The sequence below is a fragment of the Rhopilema esculentum genome, unplaced genomic scaffold, assembly GCF_057945365.1.
Source record: "Rhopilema esculentum isolate cy_ngs unplaced genomic scaffold, ASM5794536v1 HiC_scaffold_37, whole genome shotgun sequence".
Classification (NCBI taxonomy): domain Eukaryota; kingdom Metazoa; phylum Cnidaria; class Scyphozoa; order Rhizostomeae; family Rhizostomatidae; genus Rhopilema; species Rhopilema esculentum.
The window spans coordinates 1,046,622-1,063,791 of NW_028300848.1; the positions used below are offsets into that span (position 1 = coordinate 1,046,622).

At 36.9% G+C, this 17,170-nt stretch overlaps 2 protein-coding genes across 2 annotated transcripts; both read right to left on the bottom strand.

The window, feature by feature from the left end:
* Nucleotides 1-970: 970 nt before the first annotated feature.
* LOC148957128 (uncharacterized) lies at nucleotides 971-2,124 on the bottom strand. The gene has a single exon (XM_089115809.1). The coding sequence runs from the start codon at nucleotides 2,122-2,124 to the stop codon at nucleotides 1,195-1,197; it is 930 nt and encodes a 309-aa protein (XP_088971935.1). The 3' UTR covers nucleotides 971-1,194.
* A 3,207-nt stretch (nucleotides 2,125-5,331) lies between these two features.
* LOC148957129 (phospholipid scramblase 2-like) lies at nucleotides 5,332-16,528 on the bottom strand. The gene is made up of 7 exons (XM_089115810.1): nucleotides 16,043-16,528; nucleotides 11,553-11,633; nucleotides 9,828-10,029; nucleotides 9,161-9,293; nucleotides 8,389-8,506; nucleotides 7,440-7,498; nucleotides 5,332-6,665 (listed from the first exon to the last, which is right to left on the bottom strand). The coding sequence occupies exons 1-7, from the start codon at nucleotides 16,176-16,178 to the stop codon at nucleotides 6,639-6,641; spliced, it is 756 nt and encodes a 251-aa protein (XP_088971936.1). The 5' UTR covers nucleotides 16,179-16,528; the 3' UTR covers nucleotides 5,332-6,638.
* Between the last annotated feature and the right edge of the window lie 642 nt (nucleotides 16,529-17,170).

A 17,170-nucleotide genomic window follows, 5' to 3' on the forward strand; every position in this document is an offset into this window, starting at 1 on the left:
TCCAGCCTGTTGTCAGAAACTGTTGTTTTCTTTAATAGAGAAAGATTTCACTCGCAGAGGCATTAGATATGAAGGCTTATTACCCGAGGAATTATTCCCGGGGGTCATTGAATCAAATAGGGGGATGGTGTTAAAAATTGATGAAAGTTTTCATGCAAATGGCATGTTTTAAAAGTTTTTCATTCTTTCAATATCACTGCGAGAATTTATTAACCCTGGCTAAAATATGGCAAAATACGCTTCGTTTAATTAGCTTTTTCTTAAACCCAAATAGAGTTTCATTAATATGTTATCGTGAAGCTCTATATAGGCTGGGGGCTTATGAACGATTATTCCCTCCAGGATGGGGGCTAATTTGAAGCGTGAGGGTAGGTGGAGGGTTTAAAGCAATGGTGTCTAAACATGACGATAGTGTTTCAAGACGATTTTCAAATTTGGTTCGTAGAAGCAATTGAAGTAACATTGGGGTTGCAGAATACTTGAAATCAATTTTATTCACAGGAGGATTGAACAACATTGGCTAAAAATTCCTTTGAAAGGCAAATTATCAGGTCCAATTTGAAGTTACCGAGAATTGCATCATTTTTCGTATTTCATATCCTCTCGAGAGATTGCCATTTAATTCCAACAATGAACTGCATGCCAAAAAGGGTCCCGAGAGGTCTGGAAGATTCTGTTTCAGATGGCCTATTTCGTAAACTCAATTTAGGGCTAGAGTTCAATTTAACTTAGTCTTATGCTTGCGGATCAGATTTTGAAGGCAATGGAAGTGCAACAGGAGCAGTAATGACTGACCAAGACATAAAAATACATCCAACATCAGAATTGGTATAGGTATGTCTCACTTGATATATTTGAAGCCCTAAACTTTTTGTAGAAGTAGCTTTGTTGATGTGTATATGCTTCGAGAGTTGGCGCTTCCAAAAGTTCAACGGTTCAACCCTTTTAGGGAATTCGTAAACGATTCATCGAAAAAAAATTCTCCTTGGTATTTATAAAGTCTCCGAGACAAGAAAACCAGACATCATCCTTTTGCTGTTGATGTATATATGTAAATAACACAACAAGTATCACATTATAACAGTTGCAAAGCAAACAGTCTCAGTCAGTCTCTGCAGTCCCTTCTTCTGCCTTCCTCCTCCTCTTCCAACAACAACAACCCAAAATGGCGGACACAACACCACTTCCCCTTTTTTAGTAACGGACGTAGTCTTTGAACCTAGCAGGTAAACGAGTTTCCCTCCGAGGTCTTGTAGCCCTGTCCTCATTTGGATGTTGCGCAGTAACGCCAGCTGGGGCAATTACTGGCTCTTCTGTCATGTCTGGAACCGGATCTTGTTTGTTCGCGTTTTCTGTTTGATGGGCTTGGTTCTCTATCCAAATAGTATGGTCCTCGATTTTTCCTTGGCTAACTGCAGGCTTTACGTCATCACAGTGCCTTCTGAAACTTTTATTATCAGCCAAACTTTCTAGTAACAGGCCGCTACCTTCTGTGCACAGGACTTTATACAGCTCTGGCCCAAAGATGGGATCAAACTTGCACCGCTGCATGTTCCGTATGTACACAAGATCCCCTGGAGTGTAGATGGACTTCTTTCTATGGGTCGACCTGTTCATTTGGTCCTCTCGAGACATACGTTGTGCTCTGTCTTGCATCTGAGCCTCGCGTATCTGTTGCTCAGTCAGTTGCCGTCGCGGAAAATCTTTTCGATACCCACTACGAAGCAAGAGATCTCCCGGTGGTACTCTCGTTGCAGGATGAGGCGTCGCCCGATATGTGGCTAGGACTTCCTTAATAGCTGTATGTTTATCCTTTTTATTGAAATGGGCCGCCTTTAACGCTTTTCCGAGAGGACGCATAAATGTTTCTGCAGGGTTTGCTTGTGGGTGATACGGGAAGGTTTTAACATGATCAATACCGCTGCCTTGGGAAAATTCAGCAAATGCTTTTGAATCAAATGGTGGTCCATTGTCTGTGCGATGCATTTCAGGATAACCAAAATCTGTATAAATGTCATCCAATGCTTTAATGACAGGCTTAGCTGCGGTGTTTGGGACAAGCTTTGCTGCAGGAAATCGACTCATTTTATCCAGAACTACCAACACATGCTTACTGTCGGGCATAGGACCAAACAGATCAATGCTTACATCTTGCCATGCATGTTCCGGCGTTCTGTGAGGTCATCATGGATAACATGTGCTTCTTGAATGGGCTGAAATAGCGGAAGAAGCGCCTTTGTCAACTCGCCAGAGGCTGGTTTCGTGCCCATAGTAAGTTTTCGATACCGCATCAGTCGGTCACCTGCATGAAACACTGTGATCTTCTTAGACTCTTCATCAAGCTCCAGTTGATGGAATGCAGACTTAAAATCAAGTTTAGAAAAATGTTGACACCTTGCAAGTTGTGTTTTAATGTCCTCTACTCTGGGAATTGGAATGTTTGTTGATTCAATTGCCCGGTTTGCTTGACGCATGTCAACAGTGACCCGAATACTACCATCATCTTTTGGGGCGAGCACTACATTTGAAATCCATGGTGCTGGTCCTATATGTTCTTCTATTATATTGTTCTCTTCCATGGTCTGTATCTCTTTCTCAAATCTCTACCGTAAATGAAATGGAACAGGTCTGGCCGGTGCAGCTACTGGGGGAATATTTTCATTTATGTGAAACTTCACAAAATGGTCTTTTAATGTACCGATACCTGTAAATACCTCTGGATATTGCGAAATAATGCTTGCTTTAACGTCATCTCTGATTTCTGTGTTGCGCCGAATACTTGGCTGTTGGTTATCTGGAGTTGGGTTAAATGTTATGATTCCTAGCTCTTCTGAAACTCTTCCACTGAGCAAAGTTTCAAGATCCTGTTTGACCACGTATATGCATGCATTGGCAACTGATTCTCCATGCATGATTGTGCCTATATAGTAACCACAACATTTTACTGATTTTGATCCATATGGGCGTATTTTCATCTTCGTTTTTCCAAGGGGCAAAGCCAAAGCTTGAGCTTGTTTCCTAGACATTACGCAAATATCCGCCCCTGTGTCAGCAAATGCACTTACTCTTCGCTCTTTAATTATCACCTCAACTTGATAGCGTGATTTTTCTGATGTTTTGCGCATCTGCTGGCGAATACGCATGCGTCGTATTTTTGTAACATTCTTCATGAACCGTACACGGTTAATATTCTGGCTAGAACTTGAGTCACTTTCAGATGTGCATGTTTCAGTATCAGAGCTTTCATCCTTACTGCTACTGCTCTCTACCCGCCGAGTGCGAGGTTTAATCTTCTCTCTCTTCTTTTTACATATTGCCGAGCCTTTAAAATGTCCTGTTTTACCACAGTCAAAGCACTCACGATTTGCTGCTGGGCACTGCTTTCCTCCTTTACATACTCTCGATGAACAATTTGGGCAGTTGGAATATTTCTCTCGCAATTTTCCTTCATATTTTGATTTTGACCCTTTTCTGGAGTATTTTCCTGGTCTCTTTATTCTGGAGACAGGTGCTTCACTATTTTCATGGATTCTCTGTGCCCCTCTTGCTGCTGCCTCCAGTTGTCTCCCACCTTTAATCAGATTATCAAGGTCCCACTGGTTCTTTAGGGCATTTTTGCGAATTTCATTATTCGATGTTCCAATGATGATTTGGTCTCTGGTGAGGATATTCTTGACTGTACAAGTTTCACTGGTGCAAGAAAATTCACATGTTTTGGCTTCGTGCTTTACTCTTACTGTAAAAGAATCAAAACTTTCACTTTCCTTCTGAAACAACTTGTGAAACTCAAAATTGGCAAGTGTTTTGTTCCTACTGATATCATATCTTCCCTTTAGTGCTGCTGTCATCTCCATAAAAGTGATTTTACCCCTATCCTTTTCAGGAACAACTTCCTCAAAATCCCTTTGAAGGTTTCTTGAGGCAAACCTTCCTAAAAAAATTTTCCGTTTATCTTGCTCTACCCATGCTGCTTTCTCTGTGTTACTACCTTCCTTCGGTGGCTCTTTGGCTATTGCATCATATTCATAATGAAAAGAATCAATAAAGTCACAAAATGCTTCATAAACATTCCCTTGGTGATCTTCCGGGTCAAACTTGGTCATTGCATGCAATCCATAACTCGCCGCCATTTTGAATCGGCCTAGTTTTTCTACCTTTTACGCTGATTCCTGAATTGGCCTAGTTTTTTTTTTTTACCTCAGCTTTATCCTCGTCGCCATTATAAGGTCTCCGAGACAAGAAAACCAGACATCATCCTTTTGCTGTTGATGTATATATGTAAATAACACAACAAGTATCACATTATAACAGTTGCAAAGCAAACAGTCTCAGTCAGTCTCTGCAGTCCCTCCTTCTGCCTTCCTCCTCCTCTTCCAACAACAACAACCCAAAATGGCGGACACAACAGTATTCAAGGTAGCGTTGCATACAGAAATGCGACCTTCATAAAAGACTGCAAGAAATGTTGGTCAATATACTCCATTTAAGTATCACTTTAGCCAAAATAAAATCGTTTAGAAAGGATTTTTTGGTATAGCATAATCAATATATTGCTGTCTGAATAAATAGGCTTTGAAAGGTTTCTGGAAAATTAGAGAAATGGGGATTAAGGGCACAGAGAGGATGTAGCTATCTAATATAAAACACACGTTATCAGTGTTCTTTCAAAAGTAATATGATCACAGCCATGCCATTCAATGCCAAAATAGAAGCATGCAAAAGTATACTGTACATTCGAACACTGTAATCGTCAGGACATACATACAAGCACCTGTTAGAATATGAACATCCATAACAACGACAGACTTTAGTAAAACACAATTTAATAGAAACCGCCATATCATGAACAAACTTAATGAAGGACACCCCAAATGGAAACTTTCACAAAATGGAAACCTATCACCAAGGGAAATCTCCAATTAATGGAGAGCCCTTATTATGCACAACCCTAAAAATGGACAACCCTTACAATACACACCCTATTAATAGACACCCCCTAATTATGGACACTCCTAACAATTTACGCCCCTTAATGATGGACACCCTTTAATGAGATGGACATCCGTTAAAACATACACTTATAAATAATGAATCCCTCTTAATAATGAACAAAAAAATTGTCCTATAATTTCCATCTTGAAACTGAAGCCTTTTAGAAACGAGCCCAGGCGACGAGCACCTCCCGATAAAGAAGAGCAGCTCTGTGGCTGAAGTCCTGCTTGTGTTCTTTAAAGAGTACGAGGGTAACAGACCCCAAATTGTACCTTTAGCCCACAAGCATCATGCTGGAAAAACCCCCCAAAGAAACACTTTAAGAAAGCGATATCCATATATTGAAAAGCGTCGGAACGATTCACCAGCAGTAAATCAATTTATTTTGATCTGGCAAATTACAAAACAATAGGATTCAACATAATCATCTACATAACAAGACTTATAGTTGCCGCATCGTCTCACGTCGAAACAAATATATGGACAACATCAGCAGCAAAAACAATCTCTAAATAAATTTACAAAAATCACAAAAATAGTCAGTATTTATTGATTAAAAATCACATATTCTAGATTGTAATCATTTACAAAAACGACCACATTTACGGTTTTAAGTTTTCGAATCGTAGCTGAAAGAACTATGATTAAAATTCAATTGAATTAACTTTACAAGAGAGGCTATAAGACTACAATGGAAGGACAACAAAAATTTGGCTTAACGGAGTTGCTTACTTCTTTAAAGAACTCTGCCTTAGCAAACCTAGGGGTATAGAGATAAAAACACAAGAGGGGGAAAGCTTGAAAATGATCTTGCTAATTGGTTGACATACTTTCTCCCTTGGTTACAATGTATCATATTTTAGCTGTAATACATCGCAGTTTTGAATTATGCAAGCGATTCATCTGCTGATTTTTGATACCTTGTTTGTGCAGGTATTGCAGTGCAGGTTTCGGAATAGTTTTAGGCTCTAATGTATGAAGTAAGAACTCAATGGGATAAAAAGTGCCAAAAATTTGCATCTTTACAGAAATAATGTTGATACACCTATCTCTATGCTAAATTTAAATCTGAAATATATATAAAATCTAATCAATTTTAATCAAATACAGGCTCAATCCTCGTATCCAGGGAAAAGCCTCGTGAAATCAAATACAAAATGTTCAGCACAATTGGGACACAAAGTATATCTTATCTTAAGAAACTTGAAAACTTCATTTATCGCAAAGGAATTTTTCCTTCACTAAATTTAGCAGTTAAAACTGACTTACACTAAATTTTTTTGCATAGATACATTGAAGGCATTAAGGTAGCTATTTCAAATTCGTACAAAACATAACTGTTAGTGGAAGCTGAGATTGTATCACGTTTGGATAAATGAACGAAAAATACAGGGCGTTAGAGTTCTGTGTAGTACTCAATAAAAACTGTTTGGATCACAGAATATCAACTTTTATCGGGAATTGTTTTTCCAGCTCTTGGTTCACCGTAATTTTCTTTATCAATTTTACGCAAACCAAAATATTTCTGGTTCACTCTGTATATACAAATGGATTAAGGAAACTCTTAATCAGATGAAATAGAACAACAATTCGTACGATTATGATACATTCTTCCTGCAAATTCTTTTCTGTTCGTCAAAGTCTTCTTACATTTGCTCAAAATAGTTTAAATGCTAAAAAGGAAAATAAAACAATAAATTCCAATTTCAAATAATAATCTAAAAGCTTAAGACTAGGAATTCAAAGGTTTTCGGTCCCAAAGTTCGCCAGACTACCCAAAATTTAGATATAATATGAAATGCATATCCTTAAACTTAATTAAAATTTGCAAAAATCCAAAAACTCAATCAAGTAAATCAAAACATTTTACCTTTCTTATAAAAGTGATACCCCGAAATTTAAGGTCGTGCTAAAAATTACACTCAAAATCCATGACCATGTTTGATAATCAATAACCTAAAATCTATTTTCTCTTGAAGAATGGTACTCCAAAAAATGACATACCCCGTACCAGTGTATTTGGATGTTACCCCCGGGATTAAAATATACCTGTTAAATAGTACAATACAAAGGAAATTTTTTTTTGAAGGCAAAAAAATGGCTTGTATATTGTGGCATTTCAACCCATCTAGTGTTTTCTCGAATACCCTCTACTTTTGATTAACTTTGTAAACTCGAAGAGAAGGTAAACACTATTTCACAATTGCAGAACATCTTGATAAACGAACATAAAGGTGAGGTTATCCAACGAAGCATGGGCATTGAAATCTTTGGCGAGGGAGGAAAAAATCAGTTCTATCCTTACGAAGACTACTGTTGACAGGTCTCTAAATTATTGCTCAATACTCTCAGAAAAAGCTGTACATGCTTATTGGGTGATAGGCCAATTTATAGGTCAGTTTTATCTACGATATTTTTATTTACAAGAAAAATTGAAAACAACTTACAGCTAAAACAAGTGCTCCCAAAAGAAGAGCTTTTTCATTAGCACCCATTTCACGTGGGACTAAAAAAGAAACATGCATAAACATTCAATTGTACTAAAAAAATAAACAAATAGTCATTCAAAGTAGTTTTATACTGACGACAACAATAACAGAAGGCATAAATAAAGTTAAGAAGTTGGAAGCACCCGGAGATTCCAAAATTGGCTTCTTTAGTACTATAAACCTCCTTAGGAATATGGGGACGTTTTTCCTACGCCTAGACACACAAAAGAATTTGCCAAACATCAACACGAAAGACATAAATTATAGAGTTACAGGACTTTCAAAAAGCAAGTTGACATGTATGGTTAATTTTGCATCGACTGGACAAAACAAATCATATGTTCCTTTTTTCATAAGACTGTCGATTTGAACCAGTCATTTCACCAGCGTACAACAAAGTTCTGGCTTCCTAGTTATTGAATCTGAGGACGTATTCATAACAATATACATACACTAATGTCTTGGTCTATTTTTGGGTTCTTTGGTTCTTTCTTAAGTACCAAAGTACTTTCTTTTTATCTCTGTACCTTTCTTTCTTGTTCATTTTCATCCTTCTAATTCATTCATTTCTTCACTCATTTACCTTTGATTCAATTATTCAATTGATTGATTGATCCATTCATCCACTCATTCATTCATTCATTCAATTTGTTCATTCATTCATTCGTTCCTTCATTTTTTTAGTCATTCACTCAATATTGATTCCTCGAACCTTTTTTGTCTACTTTCCTCTCTATTTCTAATCCTTCCGTGTATTCACCATTTTACTTTTCTACATACAACATAACTTTCTCATTAAAGGTTGCCAACTACAATATTTTCCTTTAAAGCTCTTAAAAATGAACAGTTTGAAAAGCTTCTTGCTGTATAACCAAAATCAAGCGATAATAGTATTTTGCCTACTTACAAGTCATTGTGGTTTTATCAGTGTCTTGAGAAACACAACAACTGAAAATTCCATCGCAAGTTCCTTGCCACTCATGGCCTATTTCCCCAATGTATGAATTCCACTTGGATGAAAATATCTGTAAAATTATTTCAGATATCAAGATCATTCAGATTTAAATTTACTACTAGAAATCCTGTTCCAACTTTTTATTTAAAAGTAAAAAACCTTTGGTTTTCATCTGGATGCCTGACAATATACTATTCAAGCATGTGTCAGAAATATTTCTCTGTGATGATCATCTCACGTTTTTTATGATGAGAAGTTGATTTTAGAGTCAAGCACTTCATGCAGGTGTGTATATATGCAAGGCCGCTGAGAAGGGAGAACAGCGGCGGCAAATTGCCTTAGGGTTTCGAGGTCTGGGGGCCTCATACAGTAATGAATTCTATGAATTCTAAGAACAGCCTTAATCAAATGTGACAAAAGTATGCCTTAAAATAACAGTGTTTTGAACTATTGCAAGAAAACGACTTCAAGAATTTTCTGAAACGTATTTTAAGCTAATCTAAAGGGCGTGGTCGCAAAAATTATATTTTTGCTCCGAATACAAGGGGCCTCGTCTTTCATATTTGTTTCGGGGGCTGCGAAACCTCTCGGTGGCCCTGTATATAAGTAAATAGCCACGCCTTGGTATAATTGTTACTCAAAGTGTACTTGTTAAGAAACTCTTGAATGAAAATACGACAATCAATAAAATAAAAAAATGAAATATAAAAAGCTGGCTACCGACCCTGAAAGTCGTAGTAGTGCAACACTCGAATTTACATGCAGGACCCTCGATCTTCAAAAGTTGACGGTTTTCTGAATCATGAACATCATAATACAAAGACGGGGGTAAACAGCTGCCACAAGTGTCCCTTGGCCTAAAGGGAAAAGAGGAATACTTTATTCAGCAACACGAAAACATGTTGATTAACTAGATGGAACGAATGAATGAATGCATTAAGACAAGGCCCTGTTTAAAAGGCAACATATACTTGGACCAAATAGTCCTTTGCTTTGGGTGCACGCACAGCCTAAAAATCCGTGAGGATTTTACATGAAACGGTGGTAAATTTCAGTATTAGGACTTCTGTAGAAAGAATACGCACGCCAATTCTTAGAGCGTATGATGGAACAGGTATTGCAATACTGTTGGGCAACACTGTATTTTATTCAAAAAAAAACATTACCACGCTTTGGGACACAAGCATTAAAGCTTACAAGCCAAAATCACATTCCAGTTCACACAAGGGACAGTTATACATTTGAAAGTAATTAATGTCGCTCTTATTAGCACTACGTAGTGCATTTGCATCTAGAACCACAAACGAACTTCGTTGTTTTGTAGATTACCAAAATACTTTTCGAAAAAATTATAAGCGTCTAAATGCTTTTCGACAAAAAGCGCGACTTACGAATGATTGACGTAGCCGAGTATTCTTCCACTGGACGAGCGTACAATCATCCCGGGGGTACAGGATGGACAAAGGATCGGCCAGTTACAGTTTTTAGGGTGTTCCAACCACATGATTGTTGTTCCGCTTGAGTCAGTGACTCGAAGATCACATTCTCTCTGATTACAACAGAACAGCGCCTTCAATACCATGTTGTTTGAAGCTAAAATAGAAAGTAAGCACACGATTGACACTTATATAGAATATATTTCAAAATTCAAATTGAAAGAAAAGCAGGACGAAAATGAGGGGATATATATGTATGGAAAGAGCAAGAGAACTATCGTAAAAAGACAAAGGTTTTCGCAAGAAGCAAAAATCTTCCTTTTAATGTATTTACCAATAGATGATGATAATATCATCATTTGTGTTGGAAAATTATGTAAAATATCAACGAAAACAGATTTTCATGTTTCAAGATAAGGAGATAAAAAATGACGAATATCTAATGATGATTATCAACCTGCAAATATTTTTTGGCATTAGACTACGCTAGAAACAAAATGACGCCATATCTTTAGACATTCAACCGTGTTGTTAGTCAAGTGCAGAAATCTCTAGACCATCGTCCTAATTTTTCATTCATTCGATTGTATATCCCAAGCCAACATTAAAGCACACAGATCAATTTTGAGGAGATACACTATACATTACTGAGCAGTAGCTAAAAGCAAATACGCCGAGGGGTAAAACGATAATTAAAACGATGTCTTAAGGTGTAAGAATAAATCAGCTGGGAATCGTATTAAACCAGAGTTGGGATAAATGCAATTATGGCTTTAAATGATAGTTTCTTTCCATATACGTGGGACCCATGTCAAAATTAGCAGTTAAATGATTTCGTGTCTGACAGTTGACAACTGGAAAAGCTTCTAAACGAATCGGCCACCAATTTCTATCGCCAAATCACATTATACAGGCAAATTTGAGGGATTCATCGGGGAGACGATCAAGTTTTCTAATGAGTGAGGCAGCTCTCCGTTTTGGAGTCAAAGGCACTCTCATTCCAGGACCGAGGCTTGCCTCACTCATTGAAGATTTTCGCTCGCTCGTCTCCTCAACAAGATAATCTTGGTTCTGTAAGTCTATCCATTCAATGAAACTATAAATACACATGGTAACTTTAAATTACACTTAGTCAAAATGGGGAATGCATCGCATACTCTATTTGAAAATCAATCAGTTTTTAGTTATCAAAATGTTTCCAGAATTGAATCCTAAAGTTTATTTGTTCTCGAACAAGGGGCTAATCCAATAATGGTAACCGTGAGCAAACAAGTTGAATCTTGATATACTTTTTTATTTATTTATGCGTAAAACAATTGACAATGAACACAATATACAAAACGATACCACAGAGAGCATGGAAGTGCATCACAACCCTGTGTTCATTAACAGTTAACTACAAGTCTGTCCCAAAATATAGACAAATGATGCAGGCTGAGGATCAAGTTGTTGGGGCTGCATTCAGAGCTCTCCGTTGTGTTATGCATCATCTGTTTCGATTTTGGCACAGACTTTAGACACAAATAAAACTTAACGATTCCAAAATTCATCATCTGTCATCTGTCAATCAAAAATTGTCCAATCAGTGAGCGTGTTACCACATATATGCTTATTGATTGGCTAAAATTGACAAATGGTTTGAGCTGTATCTGTCGATAAGGAAATGCAAGTAGATCATACCCTCCTCATTAACCATCAACAGAGGATTGTCCAATGACTTCTCGTCAGTTGCGATACAATATGTGTTCGGAGAGTGCCATGCTGAAAAAGTAATAGCCTCGACTTGAGTAAAGGTATTGCAGCTATATCCTCAAGCTAAAAGATTAATAGATGCTAAAAAAGAAGACTTTTTAACAGCAATTTTTACCGGAAAACCTGGAACACCAACATTAATATTACTACCATGCATTATTCTTCCTGGAACAACGTCGATAGTGAAGGTGAATACGAAACAATTCACGCGGAAAAACAAACTTTCTGGCCTGCTACGTCATTTTGACACGTAAATTTGATTGTGTCATAGTGAGAGTTTCATGAATTTGATCAAAATTTACATAAAATATAGAACCATAGTTTTTGGGATATTGTACGACAGTATATTGTGTTCCATTTTATAACAAACCACAGGCACTTTGTCAGTTCGTTTAGAGATGAAATGATGGGATTAGTCGCCCTGTTGCAGAGTCTGCCACTCGAGGAAATGGGTTTAGAAAATTAGATTTGATCTCTTAAAAGAAGAAAAGGTCAAACAGTTTATCTGATTGACTGTCTCGAAACCTAAACGTGTTCTACTTTTTAAAATAAACTAAATGAAGATTGGCACAAAGCCACCGCGAACTAGTCTTAGATCGTCCCCGGTTGCGTTTTATTGGGTTTTTAAACACATATAAGAAGAGTATCTTTGAAGCAGGTCCCAGAACTTAGTTATCAGATAAAAATATTCTGTATCCACTTCCTGAAAACATTCACTTGCAAGGACATAAAAACCTTCTCTCTGTAAGTCAACAGCGATTTGCAGCATAAAAATAGTAATTTCCTTATGTAAGACACAGACTGGATGCCGTAGGGTCTCTGAAGTAGATCTCCATAGATCTCTAAAGTACCCATTCGCGTTGGAGCATCATTTAGAAGCAAATTGCAAGTTTGGAAGCTTTCAGAAAGCGCACCACTAATACAGATTAGCTCAACAATGAAGGGAAATGAAGAAAACATGTTTGATACAGCTCTTAAAATAGAGGGACTATCCCTTGATCATTAAACAAACAACGGGTTCTATTGTAGGATAGATTTTAAGTTGATGGCGGAGAGAGCATTGTCGAGAAAATTTTATAGAAGTAGACCTGAACTTTAGAGACATTTTAACCGATAAAGGGGATATTATAAAACTGTTTGCTTGAAGATTTAGCTCAAATAAACTACTTTCAAAACTTCCTTTTGAAAATATATTCAGCAACTGAAAGGAAAATAGGGAAAACTAAGCAGGACACCTCGGTTCTAAGGTACAGTAAACCTTATTGATCAAACATTACGTTGACCGAAATAGTTGTGAAAAACTTCGTGTGGAACAGGACCCGATATTTTCGTCAACATTAAAGTGCAAATTAATTGTTCGACCATTGTTTTCGAGTGTGGTTGCTACTGGGGCCAATGATTTTGGGGATGTGCAACTTGATTTGGGACCTTAGTGGTTCACCAAGGGAACAAGAGAGTCCAAATTATGCACATTGGCCAGAACTCATAACCTAGCTGTTTGATCGCTCTGAAAATAAGGGACACAGCTGTAATATCTTCAGCCTTGTTATATCACATTTCTGACCCAGACACTCAGTTGTTCACCTTTCTGGTCAAATAACGTCTGGTCTTTGACCTAATAAAAACATTGAAATATGATCAGTGCAGCTTGTTTGCTCATCTATGCACCAATATCTCGACAACCAATGAACAGTAAGCTAAGAAATGAACCTAAAGTACCTATAAGCTAATATATATTGAGCAATATCATTTTCAGAGGAATAAGTAACAAGATCGAGAATTCTTAAAAGGCCATTTTACCAGAGAATGTTTGAAATGAAAGTCCACATAAAAACCATCAATATTTAGGCATGTATGGATTCACATAAGATTCTACTTATAATAAAATTATTTGATTAAGTAGGGATATGATCAAAAGGTTAAGTAGAGATGGATAATGATTGTACTTTTCAATACACTGCTGAATCTTTGTAAAGCCTTTGGGCTACTTATAGAGAGTGGTGATAATGCAAAATGAAAATGAATATAGCAAATTTTTTCTATTACAGAAATTCCTCTTTTGGCAACATTTCTGCATCAAATCTCCTAGATATGCTTTCTATGTATCTATATAAGAGGCTATTACCAGCCTCACCCAACTGGATAGATCTTTATAACTTTATAGAAGAATTGGATGGACCATATGCTGGGTTGCTGGCAACTGCCATCACCTTTGAACAGAAAAAAAGAAGAGAAAATTGGGTTTATTAGATTAACACACTTTCCCTCCTACAATGATAGAGCCATAAATTTTGAATTGGCAAAACTCCCACCCTTTTATGTAAATGAGTCTATGTTTGTTAACAAGTACAGAGAAAAAGTGTAAATGCATAAATTTTTAATATATTTTACACCCAGTTAACCCTTCAATTATATCAGTTTAAAAGCAAGAAATTATCAAGTGGAGACCAAAACCATAACCTATTGACATTGCCTTTCTGTTGGGCATCGAACATCTGTTCTTTCAATCATGGCAACAGTACAGCCAACATTGAAAAATAACCAATGCTCCAACTACTGTTTTCCAGTCAGAATTATCCTTGACTATGGGAGGAAGCTTACAAATGACATTCCAAATTTAGATAATCAGTAGGATATGGTAAAAATGTTATAATTTCAGCAAGACAAAGAAAAGACTTTATAGTTATCACCCACTCTTAAAACGGAGTTTTAAGCAACACTTAAATTTCGGGTCTAAAGGGTGTCATTTTTTCAACTTAAAGCTACCAATTGAATTCATTAAGTTGGTTACACTGCAGATTTATGCAAATTTGACATACTCTGTGAAAAGAATTACTGACAAGGTTTTAAAGTTAAAGCTGGATAAGCAGTAAGTGTAATCAGCTTTTATGATTATGCACAGTAATACCCTCATGAATTTTCTTAGATGTTCTTTTTTTGTTTCCACACCAGCATCAACCTAGCATATTATAAAAATGGCTTTGAAAAAAGCAAACATTTGAATATACTAAAGCTTTTCGTCTGACACTCTTCAGAGTATAAAACATCAGAACAAGGATCAAAAACTCTACGCTAGGAAATATATATACTCAGTTGTAGATCGAAATAGGCCAATCAGAAACGTGAAGGATGAGCATAATTAATGTTTTTGTTAAAGTAATGTTAACAAAAATTGAAATTTGTTTTGTTTGTATTTGTTTCTACCTAGTATCCCAAGATAGTTTTAGGACACTGACAAGCTAATGCTTATCGAGCAGTGTCCTGGTCCTTCCTCTCGATGTGACCACACCTCGTGAAAGGTAAATGTTAAAGTAAGGGTTATACTGTCTACAGTTGAAAGCAAAGCAATTAGAGATATAGTGTTTCTAGAAACAAATTTTTACATCATGAATCATAGGTTAATCATAAGTGTGTCATGGGATGAAATAATTCAAGGGGACCAATAATCAAAGATTTGTTAAGGATGGTACCATTTACTGGATATTTAAACAAGAAAAGTTGCAAAAGAGAAAGTTGACAGAACATGATCCCATTGAAAAGTCTATTGTCTATTAAAGACACAACTATAAAAAAAATACTTTTTCGCCTGAAAGTACAGTAAACAGGGCAATATAATCCTTGCAAACACTAACCCACAAATTTCCCAAAAATTTCTCTCCCTCTTTGATTCAGATGATATTCTTGCTTGCTAGCTTGCTACATCAAATATAGATAGGCCTCATTAGCATTGTTAATATTTGGAAAAATTTTATGTGTAAAGAAACTAAAATCGTAGAAACACAGCAAAATATGCATTTCCTCTGGAATATAAAATCCTATGTAAGAGCAAAATCCTGAAACTTTGAAATTTCATTTTGATTTCTGAAAAATGGGGCCCCAAGGATTGCCGGAAGAAACATTTATAACATTTTCCAATAACTTTTTCAGAATGAGCTGAGAATATATTTCCTTGTCATGAAATTTTGAGCCATAAGGAAACCCAGGCAATCCTGAACAGGTTATTTGTTACCCCCGAATTAAAAGGAAGGGCCTCGACCTGTCGCCGTTCTACTCTCCACTTCAAGTCTGACGTTACTTTTTTAAATACGTCAAAGTATGCGTCATCATGCAACATCCATATCTTGTTTTATTTACTTTCATTGACACCATATTTAAAAAGCGGCGTTGATGTTATGAATTTTTAATGAAAATGCTAAAAAAACCCAGGAGCAGGTCGTGGGGGATAACAGTCCAATTTAAACTTCAACGTGATACGAATGCTTTACGTGACTTGTCGGTATAGTTTAGTTCAGTGTTTGATTTTTGAAAAGTTGTGACCTTACTTTCTCCTATATTTTCATGTATATTGTTAACAACCTGTAAAAATGGGTCTCTAATGAAATAATTTACTTGCGAACATGCAGCAAATGCATACAAACCTTCGCTGTCCTGGACCCTTCGTTGTATTATCAAACGATCAGTATTCTCAAGCAACTGTACGCATTTGCCTTTAACAATTCCATCACAAGACGAAACACTCTGCGGTTGAGACGCGATCGGTTCTTTTTCCTCCATCCTTGATCGTTTTTCCTGCAACAGCACACAGCTTCGACAATTCAAACTTGCTGATGACTTTTATTGTAATCACAGTCGCCTCGATCTGGTTTCTCCTTTGTTCTTATTGTCTTCTTCCGCAAACATAATCGATAATGACACTTATTGAATAGGTTACCTGCCTGGTTCTCTAACTCTGTTGACAGACCGCGACACTCACGAAAGGCTCTCGGATTAAATGTATCATTCGTTTATGTCTTTTAAATTCTACCTTTAAAAATAGTAGCGAACGAATTATAGACGATTGCAAAAATCAACGAAGAGACTTTTTTGAAACCCTAAATATTAAATCGGTCATGTAATCCCTGGGCGCCCTGAGCCTCAATTCGTTGGGACCCAATTGCGATTATGACCTGATAAGAAATAAATAACCGCCTCAGTTAAATTACTCGCATGTCAGTACTTTTCCCAGATACCTGATACTGTAATACGTATCACCGGATTACACAAGTCATCATCACTCCATTCGGTTCGTGAGTAGCGAAACCGTTCGAACAATGCGTGTATGACGCATTAAGGGTGACAGACATTCATCACGGTAGTAGGGTTGCAGGGTTGAACCAGTGATGACGTGACTTCTAGGGGGCACAGGGGGTGGAGCCCTTTGTGAAAAAATTTTTTCGGAGGGCTCAGTCCCCTAAACAATTCTACATTGGCCTTGCTTTCAGAAGTTTCCCCTTTGCCATTGAATGGTCTAGATATGCTTCATTTGTAAATATTTGACATGGGTGCAAACAACAAATTGTTTACACTTTTTTATAAGAGCCAGTAAATTTGAGTTCAGGCTGACTGTTGTTAACTTTCTCGAAAATCTGAGGCTGGATTGTTCTTATTTCTTCTTAAATCAAAAAGGTGTAAGCGATTGCTAGCTTTTTCGCTCTAGGGAGGTGTTCAGGTTTCATTTGCCAACAAAGCGAGTGAGACAACCTTCATTTGCCGACAGTACCCACATT

What these genes read in the sequence shown, in the direction of transcription:
- LOC148957128 (XM_089115809.1), bottom strand. Translation starts at nt 2,124, where the DNA reads ATGCCCGACAGTAAGCATGTGTTGGTAGTTCTGGATAAAATGAGTCGA.
- LOC148957129 (XM_089115810.1), bottom strand. Translation starts at nt 16,178, where the DNA reads ATGGAGGAAAAAGAACCGATCGCGTCTCAACCGCAGAGTGTTTCGTCT. An exon ending in AAGGGTCCAGGACAGCGAAG is followed by an intron (nt 11,634 to 16,042) that starts GTTTGTATGCAT and finishes TTACTTTTTCAG; the next exon opens with CATGGCACTCTCCGAACACA. An exon ending in CTCGGCTACGTCAATCATTC is followed by an intron (nt 9,294 to 9,827) that starts GTAAGTCGCGCT and finishes TTTTCCCTTTAG; the next exon opens with GCCAAGGGACACTTGTGGCA.